The sequence below is a fragment of the Pristiophorus japonicus genome, chromosome 9 (assembly GCF_044704955.1).
Source record: "Pristiophorus japonicus isolate sPriJap1 chromosome 9, sPriJap1.hap1, whole genome shotgun sequence".
Classification (NCBI taxonomy): Eukaryota; Metazoa; Chordata; class Chondrichthyes; family Pristiophoridae; genus Pristiophorus; species Pristiophorus japonicus.
Window position 1 is genome coordinate 8,907,999 of NC_091985.1, and position 18,836 is coordinate 8,926,834.

The 18,836-nt window shown below is 48.7% G+C and overlaps 1 protein-coding gene across 4 annotated transcripts in view; it reads left to right on the forward strand.

The window, feature by feature from the left end:
• LOC139272931 (phosphatase and actin regulator 2-like) overlaps positions 1–18,836 on the forward strand; it is a 187,955-nt gene that overhangs the window by 67,879 nt on the left and 101,240 nt on the right. For 3 of the 4 annotated variants that reach the window (XM_070889060.1, XM_070889057.1, XM_070889058.1), the window contains exon 2: positions 3,516–3,683. The exons of the other annotated variant lie outside the window; for it this stretch is intronic. In XM_070889060.1, the coding sequence (XP_070745161.1) occupies positions 3,516–3,683 (168 nt within the window). The remainder of the gene's footprint in view (positions 1–3,515; positions 3,684–18,836) is intronic. 4 annotated transcript variants of the gene reach the window in all.

Here is an 18,836-nt window from a genome sequence, read left to right on the forward strand (position 1 = left end):
TGGCGCAGACCGCGAGCCTGAAGGTAAGTTGGTCGATCTTCCGCGGTTCAGAAGCGTCCCTTGGATCATGTGGGCCGGGTCCTCCAATCACAAAGGAGGTTTCCATTTATGAACAGAATAGAAAACATCGAAACATAGAAAATAGGTGCAGGCGTAGGCCATTCGGCCCTTCGAGCCTGCACCACCATTCAATGAGTTCATGGCTGAACATGCAACTTCAGTGCCCCATTCCTGCTTTCTCACCATACCCCTTGATCCCCCGAGTAGTAAGGACTTCATCTAACTCCTTTTTGAATATATTTAGTGAATTGGCCTCAACAACTTTCTGTGGTAGAGAATTCCACAGGTTCACCACTCTCTGGGTGAAGAAGTTTCCCCCATAATCCCCACTGGAATCCCCAAATAATTTAACAATTTAGACAGCTGCAATAAAAATAAATGTCCTGATTTTCCAATTTAATTGCAAGTTGCTTCATTACAGCAAATACAATTAAAAAATTAAATTTTTTGTAAACATTTTAATCAGGGCCAATATTTGTCTAAACTAATTTTAAGTGCTTGTGCGTCATTTTGTATTTTTAAAATGTTGACTTTAAGATTTATATTAACCCTTACGCTGGTGAAAGCAGGCCCTACACCTGCTGTTACCAGGCGTAAGAGGTTTGTGGGCATTTGCTGGGCAGTAGTTGAGCAAATAGTCCAACTCGACACCAGCTAAAGTGATTTTCTAGTCGGTTTCGATGAACTGTCAACACATACCTTGACAGATCGCAAGTTCCGGGTTATTATGCACGAGGAGACCCGAAACTTGGGGGGCGGGGGGCCTTTCAGACGGCGTACGGGAACCATAAATTCCAGTGAGCGAGTGGCCCTGGGAAGACCGTGAGAGCAGCTCATTCATTCCAATGCAAATTAGATAAGATTTATTTCAGAATATAACATTTTGGGACACAGTATATGAGTAATTGGAGACGTGAGGTGTGGTGAGTGTAGCGAGCTCGGGAGGAACAGGTGACTGTGGACCTGTGGTCCTCAAAGCTCTCCCCCACTGGGGGTTTTCCTCACCTCATGTCTGGGTCTGTTGTAGACTCATTGATCGAGATTGGTCGCTGGGATTGGTCAACTACTCCATTGTTGTGTCATGTGACTATCAGGATGGTACAGGCAATCTAGATGGACCTTGGCCTTTTCCGGTTCAGTAATTCCTATGCTCCCATGACAATAGCTAAACTGAGATAGGTAGAATGGGAAGTTATCAGCTGTTCATAATCCATTCTCTTTACCTCATTTTTGCCTCATATTTTTAGCAGAGTAGGATTTTGGTGTTGAACAGCAAAGGGTTTTGGTGGTGACATAAAACGGATGGTAGAAAATTGGCCAGTGGTTTTACACCGCGCCCGCCTCCCACCCCTCACCCGCCTACCCCTCCCGCCCCTCCCCTGCCTCCCACCCCACCCACCCCTCCAGCCCCTCCCACTGCCCACCCCTCCAGCCCCTCCCCTCCCTCCCACCCCTCCCACCGCCCACCCCCTCCCACCTCTCCCCCCTCCTGCCCCTCCCGCCCCTCTCGCCCCTCCCACCCCTCACACCCCTCCCGCCCCACTTGTCCCTCTCACCACCTGCCCCTCACGCCCCACCCATCCCTCTCGCCCCTCCTGCCCCTCATGCCACACACACTGCCCGCCACGGGTCCTGCCCACCTGATTTTCCTTTCCATTAAAGTTATTGGAAAAGTGAAGATCTGTAGAGTATTGCAGCACCACAAGAGGCCATTCGGCCCATTAATTCTGTGCTGCCTCTCTGAAAGACTGATCCACGTATTCCCCTGCCCTTGGCCCCCCCCGCGCCCCCGCCCACCTTTTAAGATTTTTGTTTTCAAATATTTATCCAATGACCATTTAAACACGATTGTAGAATCCGCTTCCCCCGTTGTTTCTGACCAGGTCCCAACACCGCTGTCTGCAAAATATATCGGAACCCATTTCTGTTGGTCTTTTGGCGATGGTCTGAAATTTCTGCCTTCTTGTTACTCACCGCCCGGTGGAAATCATTTCCTGATTTACTTTAGTAACACCGCCCCCCCCCTCCCGCCCCCCCCATAGTTTAGGATCGGTTTTGAGAATTTTGTATGAAAAATATTACAAATTAGATTGATATCTTTCTGAAATGAATATTCGAGGATTCAGTAAGTATTGATTCATTCAAATGCAAATTATATCGATATCTTTCAGAAAATAAAATTTTTGGGCCCATTATATGAATAATTTGAGACTTGACTGCGCCAAAATTGCCCGCCGCTGGAAACGAGGCACGCCTACCATTTTGGCTGTGTTCCGTGTGGGGCGGCCAAACCGTTGAAATTCAGCAGTTCGGGGATTTTTTTCGAGTGGGGCAGAAGTGGCCTCACCGTGGGGGGGGGTGGGGCGAAGAGACTGAGGCTGCAAGGCATCAGCTCCGGGCCGATGACGTAATCGCGCTGGCGCGTCACAACCTCTCTCAGCGAGCTCTGCAGCCACTTGAGTGGCAAAAACTGGGCCAGCAAGGAGGGTTTCGGCCGGGCCAGCGGCCTGGCACCCGAGAGCGGGTACGGGGCTGCCTGTCGGCAGCCCGGCCGAACCCGCGGCCATAACTGTCGGCCGGCCTGACAGTCGACCGACAAAAAAAAAAAAAATGGCGGCCGCGACAGTGCGCCCTCCCGTTTCACACAGGGCGCAGCGGTAGCAAAAGAGTGTGCCGGGGCCACTCCCACGGGGCAATTCCAGGATAGGGGCAATTTCCCGAGGGGCAATTCCAGGATAGAGGTCCCCGCCGGTCGGTAAGCCTGAAGATTCCTGCGAGGGTTCAGCTCATCGCTATTGTGGAGATTACACAGGCCTAGTTTTAGACACACGAGTCAAAACATTTGCAAGTTTGAGGGTTAAGGAACATAACCCACACCCTGAAACACAAGGCGCTGGCCTTACAGGGTTAGAAAGACTTTCATTTATATGACGCCGTTCACGACAACCGAACGTCTCAGAGCGCTTCACAGCCAATGAAATACTTTTTTTAGGGTGTAATCACCGTTGAAATATGGGAAACGTGTACATGCCAGGGCGGGGAGACGGGCAAGAGCGATCCCCCTGCAGCGCTCCGAAACTGAGGAAGGGCAATTTTCAAAATGGCGGCCCCCTCCATAGCGACTCGGTGGCCATTCCGCGCCAACCCGTGGCCGCCGTTTTCAGGCAGCCAGATGCCTTGTAGCAAAGGGCCGATTTCAGCCCCGACGTGTAGTGAGGGGAGCGAGCTCGGGAGCAACAGGTGACTGCGGACCTGTGGTCCCCAAAGCTCTCCCCCCACTGTGGGGGGGGGGGGTTTTCCTCACCTCATGTTGTGGACTCATTGATCGAGATTGGTCGCTGGGATTGGGCCGTTATCGTTGCATTGTGCGACTGCCAGGCTGTTAGAAAAATCCCACTGACCTTGTAGAAATGCAGGAAGCTGGAGGTTTCACGTGCTCTTCTTTCCGGTTGCAGGCGATGGGCTGGAGAAGTCGGCCGTCACAAACTCGGAAAGGTCGCCCCCTGTATCTGGGACCCCGCCACTGAAGAGAAAAAGCAAGCTGGCGTCCATCGGCAAAATCTTCAAACCGTGGAAATGGCGGAAAAAGAAAGCGAGCGAGCAGTTCCAAGAGACGTCTGCGAGTAAGTTACTCGTTAACCCCGGCTTTGTGAAGATGCTTTTCATATAAGCTCCCACCACACCGTGGCTAGGGCTAGCTCTCTGTGTGGCCGTGGCTCAGTTGGCAACACCTTCACTTCTGAGGCACCAGGGCTATGGTTTCGAGCCCGAGCCCTGGCACTGAACAGAAAAAATTCCTGTAACCGGTCAACGCAGGGCGCCCACCATTAGCTAGACTTCCCTTTCCCTTGTCTAACGTCACTGGTGTTTTGGGCTGCAAGTTACTGCAAGTTGGCAATGGTAACGGCACGGCGCCCTCTACAGGGCAACTGGGATCTGAGTGAGCAGGGAAAGTAACTGTGGACCTCCTTAACCAATCAGATTGAAGGACTGTGAAATGAGCAGAGCAGAAGCTGGACAAGGAAGTGTCAGTTAGAGTGGGTGAATTCAATGTCAAGTCAGGTACAGAAAGAGGGAAAGAAAGATTGGATTAAGAGAGAGAAGAGGAAAAGGAAAAAGTTAAATTTCTTAAATCTCCAACAACAATTAACACCTGAAGGAATGAGACTCCACACTTGTAATAGCCAATTTTCAGTGCCAGAGAGGTCGACTATCAATAATTAACACTTCTCGCGCTGTTAAAAGTGTACTTAGACTGAAATAGACAAGATTGAACTTTCTGTGGCGAGCTTCCTTCGTATCGAACCCGCAAATACAGGAACTTCAATGGGGAGCCAGACAGCGAGGTGCTGTTTCTGCGAAGTTACCTCAAATAACCTCCCCCAAACAACACCACCAGAAACTATTAAGCTGTTCAATCATCCGATTGCCATGGAGAGCAGAATTGCTGCGTAACATGTCATTGCATTTTAAAGTAATTCATGGCGAGTGGTTGGGGACCCGTCTGAGAGGCGTAATCGGGCAAATTGCTCGGTCTGTGCTGCAGCTGATTGCTTATCCTTTGACACCTTTTCCATTAACTCAGCGATTCCTCTGGCGCTAATAAGCTGCCCACTGTAGGGAATGATATTTTTCCGTACATTAGGTGTTGTAATTGTGTCCTTTTATAAACCCTTTCCTTCACATACGTAACATGTCCTGGCTGCCTACTCGTTGGTAGAAGGTGCGCTCATTCGCTTCCTCCGGAGCTTGTGTGCTCAGTGATCACAACTCCCATCCTCGCGCACGTGCGATGTCTGAGCCGCCACATCTCGGTCTCACCCATACTCCTCGATGCAGCAAACATGAGAATCTTGCTTCCTTCAATTCTTCAGTTAGCGTGTCAGCCGTGACTCAGTGGGTAGCCTCTGAGTCAGAAGGTTGTGGGTTCAAGTGCCCCTCCAGGGACCTGAGCACAAAAAAAACCCCAGGCTGACACTCCAGCGCAGTGCTGAGGGAGCGCTGCACTCTCAGAGGTGCCGTCTTTCAGATGAGACATTAAACCGAGGCCCCGTCTGCTCTCTCAGGTGGTCGTAAAAGATCCCATGGCACTATTTCGAAGAAGAGCAGGGGAGTTATCCCCGCTGTCCTGGGCCAATATTCATCCCTCAATCAACAGAACTAAAACAGATTATCTGGTCATTATCACATTGCTGTTTGTGGGAACTTGCTGTGCGCAGATTGGCTGCTGCGTTTCCCACATTACAACAGTCACTACACTCAAAAAATTACTTCATTGGCTGTAAAGCAATATGGGACATGAAAGGCGCTATATAAATCCAAGTCTTTCTTTCTTCCAAAGACCCTATAATTGAAATCGGGCTGTGCACTTTTAGCAGCAAATGTGATCGTACAATCTTATGACTCTCCTCCCACTGCTATTATAATAATTGCACATTTCTAATTGTAGCACGGTGCAATTTGAACCCAACAATGTTTACATGACTCTCTAGCCGAATTAATAGCTACTATCTCTTTCCTTTGATTGTGACTTTCCATGGGTTTACAATCTCCCGTCGTGTCTATTCAGGTGAAAGTTGAATTGCCCTTGTGGATTGCTGTTCTGCATCTTTTGTACATCTACCCACTCAAACACTTCCATAATCTTAAAGACCTCTATCAGGTCACCCCTCAGCCCTCTCTTTTCTCGAGTAAAGACCCCCAGCCTGTGCAGTCTTTCGCGATAGTTCTGGTATCATCCTTGTAAATCTTCTCTGCACCCTCTCCAGTGCCTCGATATCCTTTTTATAATATGGCGCCCAGGACAGCATGCAGTGCTCCAAGTGTGGTCTAACTAAGGCTCGATACAGGTTCAGCATAACTTCTCTACTTTTGAATTCTATTCCACTAGAAATGAACCCCGGTGTTTTGTTTGCTTTTGTTGTTGGCCTCATTAACCTGCGTTGCTACTTGTAACGATTTGAGAACGTGTACCTCGAGATCCCTTTTCTCCTTCACCCTTATTTTCCAAGCAGTTAGTGTGGCCACGTGTTCTTCCGACCAAAATGCACCACCTCACACTGATCTGCACTGAAATCCATTTGTCCTTTACACGCCCATTCTGCAAGTTTAGTAGTGTCTTCCTGTCATTTGCCGCAGCCGAGATTGGTTGACAGAACGGGACTTTTTCCTCATTGGAATCTTTCAAGCGCTGAAATGTACAGATAATGTGGATTTAAGCAAGTTATTTCATTCTGAATGCAGAGCTGGAAAGGTTCAATATAGAATTAGGCAACAGTGGAGCAGGATCGGAGATGAGGGGGTTGACTTATGAGGAAATGTTGAGGAGGTTGGGCCCCTACTCATTGGAATTCAGAAGAATGAGAAGTGATCTTATCGAAACGTATAAGATTATGAGGGGGCTCGACAAGGTGGATGAAGAGAGGATGTTTCCTCTGATAGGGGAGACTAGAACTAGAGGACATAATCTTAGAATAAGGGACTGCCCATTTAAAACTGAGATGAGGAGGAATTTCTTCTCTCAGAGGATTGTAAATCTGTGGAAGTCGCTGCCTCAGAGAGCTGTGGAAGCTGGGACACTGAATAAATTTAAGACAGAGATAGACAATTTCTTAACCGATAAAGGAATAAGGGGTTATGGGGAGCGGGTGGGGAAGTGGACCTGAGTCCATGATCAGATCAGCCATGCTCATATTAAATGGTGGAGCAGGCTCGAGGGGCCATATGGCCTACTCCTGCTCCTATTTCTTATGTTCTTATGTTATATTAGAGGAGGGTTCTTTCCACACACAGTCATGGAAAGATGGAACAGATTCCCACTTGAAAGAACAGCAGTTAATGCTGTGTACGTCACTCCTTCACAAAGAAGCGTTTTGAGTCTCTGACTTAGTACAGATTACAGGCCACAGGGTTAAGTGTAGGCAGAAAGAAGAAACTTGCACTTATGCACCACTTTATTGCAGCCTCAGAATATGCAAAAGCGCTTCACCTAGAGTCACAGAGTGGTTACAGCACAGAAGGAGGCCATTCGGCCCATCGAGCCCGTGCCGGCTCTCTGCAAAAATCAGAGCACCTCAGCTGGTCCCACTCCCCCGTCCCTTCCCCATAGCTCTGCAAATATTTTTCCTTCAGCTACTTATCCAATTCCCTCTTGAAAGCCACGATTGATTCTGCCTCCTCCACCAAGTGCAAAAGACAAGGCTGAAGTGTTTGCAACCATCTGCAGCCAGAAGTGCCAAGTGGATGATCCATCCTCCTCCTGAGGTCCCCACCATCACAGAAGCCAGTCTTCAGTCGATTCGATTCACTCCACGTGATATCAAGAAACAGCTGTAGGGTGTTCGTTTTACACGTTACCTTGATTCGAAGACCTCGGGAATTACAGGAAAGGAGCACGGGAGGCGCAAAATTTAGGCTTAATCCAGTTGTCAAAAACGAACACAAAAACTAATTACCAACCACAGAACAAGACTTCTGAGAGAATTGACCGAACACATACAATCACCCGTCCAGTTAGTTGCTGTAATCGTAGATTGTAGGTTCTTGGTCGTTGGTTCCGTGACCGATTGTTCCTCTTCAGTGTTCCCTCTTCTGGTCATTCTCATCTCTTCCGTTTCTTCTGTGTTCATCCGTTCCTTTTCGTTCGCTCCGAGCTGCTTCCAGCTCGTGTATATTATGGCTAAAACACTCACTGAGCTGCAGTTTCCGCTAATGTGTCTGGATCGATTTGTTATTTGTGGTGATCCGTTTGACTGACTGCCATGATGGACCTGGATCTCCCCAATTTGCACACGGCTTCTGCAGGGCAAAAGATAACTCCTTATCTTCAGTGCCCCATTCTCCAAAAATGCACGCCTTGTGGGGTCCTTTGTTGTCCTGGTTTCTTTCAGACTTGGAGTCTCTGGAGGGAACTGTTTTTCCCTCCCCGGCCAATGAATCCAGGGCTCCTCGGTGGGATAGTAGGCATAAACAGGTCTGGCTCTTGCCCGCAGAGATTGGTGATGAGTCACCACCTGCCCCAGGCTGGCGCCTTTTTCTCCCTTGTCCAGTCAATCCCAAAAGCTTGTATTAAATCAATTTTAGTTCGTGGCCTATTCCTGTAAAAGTGTGAAATCCTTACATAGCTGAGTGCACTGGACACAGCAAAGGCTCTGGGCCCTGACAAAATCCCTGCTGTTGTGCTGAAGACGTGTGCTCCAGAACTAGCCGCGCCTCTAGCCAAGCTGTACCAGTACAGCTATAACACGGGCATCTACCTGAAAATGTGGAAAACTGCCCAGGTATGTCCTGTCCACAAAACACATGACAAATCCAATCTGGCCAATTACCACTCCATCTGTCTACTCTCAATCATCAGCAAAGTGATGGATGATGTCATTGACAGTGCTATCAAGCGGCACTTACTCACCAATAACCTGCTCACCGATGCCCAGTTTGGGTTCCGCCAGGATCACTGGGCTCCAGACCTCATTACAGCCTTGGTCCAAACATGGACAAAAGAGCTGAATTCCAGAGGTGAGGTGAGAGTGACTGCCCTTGACATCAAGGCAGCATTTGATCGAGTGTGGCATCAAGGAGCCCGAGTAAAACTGAAGTCAATGAGAATCAGGGGGAAAGCTCTCCACTGGCTGGAGTCATACCGAGCACAAAGGAAGATGGTTGTGGTTGTTGGAGGTCAATCATCACAGCCCCAGGACATCGCTCAGGAGTTCCTCAGGGCAGTGTCCTAGGCCCAACCATCTTCAGCTGCTTCATCAATGACCTTCCCACCATCATAAGGTCAAAGTGGGGATGTTCGCTGATGATTGCACAGTGTTCAGTTCCATTCACAACTCCTTGGAAAATAAAGCAGTCCATGCCCGCTTGCAGCAAGATCTGGACAACATTCAGGCTTGGGCTGATAATGGGCAAGTAACATTCGCGCCACACAAGTGCCAATCAATGACTATGTTCAACAAGCGAGAGTCTAACCACCTCCCCTTGATATTCAATTGAATTCTCATCACCTAATCCCCCAGCATCAACATCCTAGGGGTCACCATTGACCAGAAACTTAACTGGACCAGCCACATAAATACTGTGGCTACAAGAGCAGGTCAGAGGCTGGGTACTCTGCGGCGAGTGTCTCACCTCCTGACTCCCCAAAGCCTTTCCACCATCTACAAGGCACAAGTCAGGAGTGTGATGGAATACTCTCCACTTGCCTGGATGAGAGCAGCTCCAACGATCAAGAAACTCGACACCATCCAGGATAAAGCAGCCCGTTTGATTGGCTCCCCATTCACCACCTTCAACATTCACTCCCTCCACCACTGGTGCACTGTGGCTGCAGTGTGTTCCATCTACAAGATGCACTGCAGCAACTCGCCAAGGCTTCTTCGGCAGCATCTCCCAAACCCGCGACCTCTACCACCTAGAAGGACAAGGGCAGCAGGCGCATGGGAACACCACTACCTCCTCGTTCCCCTCCAAGTCACACACCATCCTTCCGTTCCTTCACCATCTCTCGGTCAGAATCTTGGAACTCGTTCCCTAACAGCACTGTGGGAGTACCTTCACCACACGGACTGCAGCGGTTCAAGAAGGCGGCTCACCACCACCTTCTCAAATGCCGGCCTTACCAGCGACACCCACAACCCAGAACGAATTAAAATAAAACCCTCTCAGGCAGTGCATTCCAGATCCTAACCACTCGCTGTGTAAAAATGCTTTTCCTCATGTCGCCTTTGGTTCTTCTGCCAATCACCTTCAATCTGTGTCCTCTGGTTCTCGACCCTTCCACCAATGGGAACAGTTTCTCTCTAATTACTCTGTCCAGACCCCTCATGATTTTGAACACCTCGATCAAATCTCCTCTCAACCTTCTCTGCTGTAAGGAGAACAACCCCAGCTTCTTCAGTCTATCCACGTAACTGAAGTCCCTCATCCTGGAATCATTCTTGTAAATCTTTTCTGCACAATGCCTTCACATCCTTCCTAAAGTGTGGTGCCCAGAATTGGACACAATACTCCAGTTGAGGCTGAACCAATATTTTATAAAGGTTCATCATAACGTCCTTGCTTTTGTACTCTATGCCTCTATTTATGAAGCCAGGATCCCATATGCTTTTTTAACCGCTTTCTCAACCTGCCCTCCTGCACATCTCTCCAGCCATGCATGCATCTACTCTATCCTCCTATTTCTGTACTCACTCGCACTTGGCACTGGGAGTAATCCAGAGATTACTACCTTTGAAAACCTGTAAATTAATCTCTTTCCTAGCTCCCTAAAATCTGCCTACAGGACCTCATCTCTCTTTCTACCTATATTGTTAATACCAATATGAACCACGACCTCTGGCTGTTCACCTTCCCCCTTCAGCCGCTCAGTGACATCCTTGACTTCGCCACCAGGGAGACAACATACCATCCTGGAATCGCGTCTGCGGCCGCAGAAACGCCTGTCTGCTCCCCTAACTATCGAATCTCCCATCATTATTGCTTTCCTGATCTTCCTCCTCCCCCGTTGTACAGCGGAGCCACCAGTGATGCCGTGGACTCCGCAAAGGAACCATCGCCCTCACCCGAATACTGGTTGGAGAGCGAGATGCACTCAGGGGAATCCTGCTCTCGCTGCCTGGTCCTCATTGCCTGTCTGACGGCCATCCATTCCCTCTCTGACTGCGCACTCTTACGCTGCGGTATGACTGCCTCCTGAAATGTGCTATCCACGAAGCTCTCAGCCTCACGGATGACCGCAGTGATGCCAGCTGCTGCTCAGGCTCCGAAACCCAGAGCTCAAGCTCCTCCAGCTGACAACACTTCCTGCACACGTGGTTGTCCAGGGAATGGGAAGATGTGCATTCGATGGGACTGAGGGACCATGTGGGAACTCAGGGACACTTCCGGTGTCCCTGATGACTACGTGTGCGGGAAGTGTGTCCACCTCCAGCTCCTGACGGTCCGCGTTGCGGAATTGGAGCTGAGGGTGGATTCACTCTGGAGCATCCACGATGCTGAGAATGACGTGAGTAGCACGTGTAGCGAGCTGGTCTTACCACAGGTGAAGGGTCCACAGCCAGCTAGGGAATGGAAGACCAGCAGGAAGAGCAGTGCAAGGAAGGTAGTGCAGGGGTCCCCTGCGGTCATCCCCCTGCAAAACAGATACACCGTTTTGAGTACTGTTGAGGGGGATGACTCATCAGGGGAGGGCAGCAGCAGCCAAGTTCATGGCACCGTGGCTGGCTCTGCTGCACAGGAGGGCAGGAAAAAGAATGGGAGAGCGATAGTGATAGGGGATTCGATTGTAAGGGGAATAGATAGGCGTTTCTGCGGCCGCAACCGAGACTCCAGGATGGTATGTTGCCTTCCTGGTGCAAGGGTCAAGGATGTCTCGGAGCGGGTGCAGGACATTCTAAAGAGGGAGGGAGAGCAGCCAGTTGTCATGGTGCACATTGGTACCAACGACATAGGTAAAAAAAGGGATGAGGTCCTACGAGACGAATTTAAGGAGCTAGGAGCTAAATTAAAAAGTAGGACCTCAAAAGTATTAATCTCGGGATTGCTACCAGTGCCACATGCTAGTCAGAGTAGGAATCGCAGGATAGCGCAGATGAATACGTGGCTTGAGCAGTGTTGCAGCAGGGAGGGATTCAAATTCTTGGGGCATTGGAATAGGTTCTGGGGGAGGTGGGACCAGTACAAACTGGACGGTCTGCACCTGGGCAGGACCGGAACCAATGTCCTAGGGGGAGTGTTTGCTAGTGCTGTTGGGGTGGAGTTAAACTAATATGGCAGGGGGATGGGAACCTATGCAGGGAGACAGAGGGAAACAAAAAGGAGACAGAGGCAAAAGACAGAAAGGAGATGAGTAAAAGTGGAGGGCAGAGAAACCCAAGGCAAGAAACAAAAAGGGCCACTGAATATAAAGGGGCTGCAGGAGGGGTCAAAACTAAAAATCATGGTTTAAAAACTAGGATTAAAACACTCTACCTAAACGCACGCAGCATTCGAAATAAAGTAAATGAGTTGACGGCACAAATCATTACAAATGGGTATGATTTGGTGGTCATTACAGAAACATGGTTGCAGGGTGGCCAAGACTGGGAATTAAACATACAGGGGTATCTGACAATTCGGAAAGATAGACAAGAAGGGAAAGGAGGTGGGGTAGCTTTGTTAATAAATGATGATATCAAGGCAGTTGTGAGAGATGATATTGGCTCTAATGAACAAAATGTTGAATCATTGTGGGTGGAGATTAGAGATAGTAAGGGGAAAAAGTCACTGGTGGGCGTAGTTTATAGGCCCCCAAATAATAACTTCTCCGTGGGGCGGGCAATAATCAAGGGAATAATGGAGGCATGTGAAAAAGGAACGGCAGTAGTCATGGGGGATTTTAACCTACATATCGATTGGTCAACTCAAATCGCACGGGGTAGCCTGGAGGAGGAATTCATAGAATGCATACGGGATTGTTTCTTAGAACAGTATATAACAGAATCTACAAGGGAGCAAGCTATCTTAGATCTGGTCCTGTGTAATGAGATAGGAAAAATAAACGATCTAGTAAAAGATCCTCTTGGAATGAGTGATCACAGTATGGTTGAATTTGTAATACAGATTGAGGGTGAGGAATTTGTGTCAGAAACGAGCGTACTATGCTTAAACAAAGTGGACTACAGTGGGATGAGGGCAGAGTTGTCTAAAGTAGACTGGAAACACAGACTAAACGGTGGCACAATTGAGGAACAGTGGAGGACTTTTAAGGAGCTCTTTCATAGTGCTCCAACAAAAATATATTCCAGTGAAAAAGAAGGGTGGTAAGAGAAGGGATAACAAGCCGTGGATAACCAAGGAAATAAAGGAGAGTATCAAATCAAAGACCAATGCGTATAAGGTGGCCAAGGTTAGTGGGAAATTGGAAGATTGGGAAAATTTTAAACAACAGCAAAGAATGACTAAAAGAGCAATAAAGAAAGGAAAGATGGATTACGAAGGTAAACTTGCGCAAAACATAAAAACAGATAGTAAAAGCTTTTACAGATATATAAAACGGAAAAGAGTGACTAAAGTAAATGTTGGTCCCTTAGAAGATGAGAAGGGGGATTTAATAATGGGAAATGTGGAAATGGCTGAGACTTAAAAAAATTATTTTGCTTCGGTCTTCACAGTGGAAGTCACAAAAACCATGCCAAAAATTGCTGGTCATAGGAATGTGGGAAGGGAGGACCTTGAGACAATCACTATCACTAGGGGAGTAATGCTGGACAGGCTAATGGGACTCAAGGGAGACAAGTCCCCTAGTCCTGATGAAATGCATCCCAGGGTATTAAAAAAGATGGCGGAAGTTATAGCAGATGCATTCGTTATAATCCATCAAAATTCTCTGGACTCTGGGGAGGTACCAGCGGATTGGAAAGCAGCTAATGTAATGCCTCTGTTTAAAAAAGGGGACAGACAAAAGGCAGGTAACTATAGGCCGGTTAGTTTAACATCTGTAGTGGGGAAAATGCTTGAAACTATCATTAAGGAAGAAATAACGGGACATCTAGACAGGAATAGTGCAATCAAGCAGACGCAGCATGGATTCATGAAGGGGAAATCATGTTTAACTAATTTACTGGAATTCTTTGAGGGTATAATGAGCATGGTGGATAGAGGTGTACCGATGGATGTGGTGCATTCGATAAGGTGCCACACAAAAGATTACTGCAGAAGATAGAGGTACGCGGAGTCAGAGGAAATGTATTAGCATGGATAGAGAATTGGCTGGAAAACAGAAAGCAGAGAGTCGGGATAAATGGGTCCTTTTCGGGTTGGAAATCGGTGGTTAGTGGTCTGCCACAGGGATCGGTGCTGGGACCACAACTATTTACAATATACATAGATGACCTGGAAGAGGGGACAGAGTGTAGTGTAACAAAATTTGCAGATGACACAAAGATTAGTGGGAAAGCGGGTTGTGTAGAGGACACAGAAAGGCTGCAAAGAGATTTAGATAGGTTAAGCGAATGGGCTAAGGTTTGGCAGATGGAATACAATGTCGGAAAATGTGAGGTCATCCACCTTGGGAAAAAAAACAGTCAGAGGGAATATTATTTGAATGGGGAGAAATTACAACATGCTGAGGTGCAGAGGGACCTGGGGGTCCTTGTGCATGAATCCCAAAAAGTTAGTTTGCAGGTGCAGCAGATAATCAGGAAGGCGAATGGAATGTTGGCCTTCATTGCGAGAGGGATGGAGTACAAAAGCAGGGAGGTCCTGCTGCAACTGTATAGGGTATTGGTAAGGCTGCACCTGGAGTACTGTGTGCAGTTTTGGTCACCTTACTTAAGGAAGGATATACTAGCTTTGGAGGGGGTACAGAGACGATTCACGAGGCTGATTCCGGAGATGAGGGGGTTACCTTATGATGATAGATTGAGTAGACTGGGTCTTTACTCGTTGGAGTTCAGAAGGATGAGGGGTGATCTTATTGAAATATTTAAAATAATGAAAGGGATAGACAAGATAGAGGCAGAGAGGTTGTTTCCACTGGTCGGGGAGACTAGAACTCGGGGGCACAGCCTCAAAATACGGGGGAGCCAATTTAAAACCGAGTTGAGAAGGAATTTCTTCTCCCAGAGGGTTGTGAATCTGTGGAATTCTCTGCCCAAGGAAGCAGTTGAGGCTAGCTCATTGAATGTATTCAAGTCACAGATAGATAGATTTTTAACCAATAAGGAAATTAAGGGTTACGGGGAGAGGGCGGGTAAGTGGAGCTGAGTCCACGGCCAGATCAGCCATGATCTTGTTGAATGGCGGAGCAGGCTCGAGGGGCTAGATGGCCTAGTCCTGTTCCTAATTCTTATGTTCTTATGTTATTATGAGGTGCCCTGAAATCCCTCTACTTAATAGAGCATGAACTAACTTAACAGAAATAAACTCAAGATTTCCCTTGCACTGACGTGACTTACCTCACTCCCCGATGCTTGTACTCTCTCCGTGTTCCGGACTCTCCGGCCTACCTTTGTCTCCGGCCTTTCCTCTCGCTCTCTACTCCTTCCCCCTCTGCTCCGAATTCCCACTTTCTCCAAATTCCCAACTTTAGCACTCTGTTTAGAAGCACTCCATTTAGGATCACTCTGTGCAAACCACTCTCAGGAATTACTTTGATGTGGAGTCATTATTTTTATTTAGGCCAAAACAGCAGATAATATCAATACAGCAAGATCCCTTGAATGGCCAGTTTTTGGTGATGTTGGTTGAGGGAGGGGTATTGAGAGAAAGAAAGAAATGTTTCCATTTATACAGCACCTTTCATGACCTCAGGACGTCCCAAAGTGCTTTACAGCCAATGAAGTACTTTTGAAGTGTCGTCACTGTTGTAATGTAGGAAATGCAGCAGCTAATTTGTGCAGGGCAAGCTCCCACAAACAGCGATGTGATAATGACCCGATAACCTGTTTTTAATGATGTTAGTTGAAGGATACATGTTCGCCACAACACTGGGGATAACTCCCCTGCACTGCTTCAAAATAGTGTCATGGGATCTTTTATTTCGATCTGAAAGAGCAGACTGGTTAATCAAGATTATCCCTATTTTGGATGAGAACTTTAACCTCCCTGTCCAAGTGGATGTTAAAAGGTTGCACAGCACGATTAAGAGCAGGAAGGTTCTCTCCAGTGTCCTGGCCAATGTCATAAACTCTCGGTGTTACTGCCCCGGTGTGACATCACGTTACTGCCCCGGTGTGACATCAAATTACTGCCCTGGAGTGATATCAAGTTACTGCCCTGGTGTGACATCACGTTACTGCCCGTTGTGACATCACGTTATTGCCCTGGTGTGATATCAAGTTACTGCCCCGGTGTGATATCACGTTATTGCCCTGGTGTGATATCAAGTTACTGCCCCGGTGTGACATCACATTACTGCCCTGGAGTGATATCAAGTTACTGCCCTGGTGTGACATCACGTTACTGCCCGTTGTGACATCACGTTATTGCCCTGGTGTGACATCACGTTACTGCCCCGGTGTGACATCACGTTACTGCCCTGGTGTGACATCACGTTACTGCCCTGGTGTGACATCATGTTACTGCCCCGTTGTGACATCACATTATTGCCCGGTGTGACATCATGTTACTGCCCGGTGTGACATAACGTTACTACCCGGTGTGACATCACATTACTGCCTGGTGTGACATCACGTTACTGCCCGGTGTGACATCACGTTACTGCCCCGGTGTGACATCACGTTACTGCCCCGGTGTGACATTACATTACTGCCCCGGTGTGACATCACGTTACTGCCTGGTGTGACATCACGTTACTGCCCCGGTGTGACATTACATTACTGCCCCGGTGTGACATCACGTTACTGCCCTGGTGTGATATCAAGTTACTGCCCGGTGTGACATAAAGTTACTGCCCGGTATGCCATCACGTTATTGCCCGGTGTGACATCACGTTATTGCCCGGTGTGACATCACGTTATTGCCCGGTGTGACATCATGTTACTGCCCTGGTGTGATATCAAATTACTGCCCTGGTGTGACATCACGTTACTGCCCCGGTGTGACATCACGTTACTGCCCCGGTGTGACATCACGTTACTGCCCCGGTGTGACATTACATTACTGCCCCGGTGTGAATCATGTTACTGCCCCGGTGTGACATCACGTTACTGCCCGGTGTGACATCACGTTACTGCCCGTTGTGACATCACGTTATTGCCTGGTGTGACATCATGTTACTGCCCTGGTGTGATATCAAGTTACTGCCCCGGTGTGACATCACGTTACTGCCCTGGTGTGACATCACGTTACTGCCCCGGTGTGACATCACGTTACTGCCCCGGTATGACATTACATTACTGTCCCGGTGTGAATCATGTTACTGCCCGGTGTGACATCACGTTACTGCCCCGGTGTGACATCACGTTACTGCCCCGGTGTGACATCACGTTACTGCCCTGGTGTGACATTACGTTACTGCTCCGGTGTGAATCATGTTACTGCCCTGGTGTGACATCACGTTACTGCCCCGGTGTGACATCACGTTACTGCCCCGGTGTGACATTACATTACTGCCCCGGTGTGAATCATGTTACTGCCCCGGTGTGACATCACGTTACTGCCCGGTATGCCATCACGTTATTGCCCGGTGTGACATCACGTTATTGCCCGGTGTGACATCACGTTATTGCCCGGTGTGACATCATGTTACTGCCCTGGTGTGATATCAAATGACTGCCCTGGTGTGACATCACGTTACTGCCCCGGTGTGACATCACGTTACTGCCCCGGTGTGACATCACGTTACTGCCCCGGTGTGACATTACATTACTGCCCCGGTGTGAATCATGTTACTGCCCCGGTGTGACATCACGTTACTGCCCGGTGTGACATCACGTTACTGCCCGTTGTGACATCACGTTATTGCCTGGTGTGACATCATGTTACTGCCCTGGTGTGATATCAAGTTACTGCCCCGGTGTGACATCACGTTACTGCCCTGGTGTGACATCACGTTACTGCCCCGGTGTGACATCACGTTACTGCCCCGGTGTGACATTACATTACTGTCCCGGTGTGAATCATGTTACTGCCCGGTGTGACATCACGTTACTGCCCCGGTGTGTCATCACGTTACTGCCCCGGTGTGACATCACGTTACTGCCCTGGTGTGACATTACGTTACTGCTCCGGTGTGAATCATGTTACTGCCCTGGTGTGACATCACGTTACTGCCCCGGTGTGACATCACGTTACTGCCCCGGTGTGACATTACATTACTGCCCCGGTGTGAATCATGTTACTGCCCCGGTGTGACATCACGTCACTGCCCCGGTGTGACATCACGTTACTGCCCTGGTGTGACATCACGTTACTGCCCCGGTGTGACATTACATTACTGCCCCGGTGTGAATCATGTTACTGCCCCGGTGTGACATCACGTTACTGCCCCAGTGTGACATCACGTTACTGCCCCGGTGTGACATCACGTTACTGCCCCGGTGTGACATTATATTACTGCTCCGGTGTGAATCATGTTACTGCCCCGGTGTGACATCACGTTACTGTCCTGGTGTGACATCATGTTACTGCCCCGGTGTGACATCATGTTACTGCCCCGGTGTGACATCATGTTACTGCCCCGGTGTGACATCATGTTACTGCCCCGGTGTAACATCACGTTACTGCCCCGGTGTGACATCATGTTACTGCCCCGGTGTGACATCATGTTACTGCCCCGGTGTGACATCATGTTACTGCCCCGGTGTAACATCACGTTACTGCCCCGGTGTGACATCATGTTACTGCCCCGATGTGAATCATGTTACTGCCCCGGTGTAACATCACGTTACTGCCCTGGTTTGAATCATGTTACTGACCCGGTGTGAATCATGTTACTGCCCTGGTGTGACATCACGTTACTGCCAAAGTGTGACATCACGTTACTGTCCCGGTGTGACATCACCCACTACTGTCCCGGTGTGACATCACGTTACTGTCCTGGTGTGACATCACATTACTGTCCCGGTGTGAGATCACGTTACTGCCCCGGTGTGACATCACGTTACTGTCCCGGTGTGACATCACCCACTACTGCCCCGGTGTGACATCACGTTACTATCCCGGTGTGACATCACCCATTTCTGCCCCAATGTGACATCACGTTACAGTCCCGGTGTGACATCACATTACTGTCCCGGTGTGACTTCACATTACTGTCCCGGTGTGACATCACCCACTACTGCCCCGGTGTGAGATCACGTTACTGTCCCGGTGTGACTTCACGTTACTGTCCC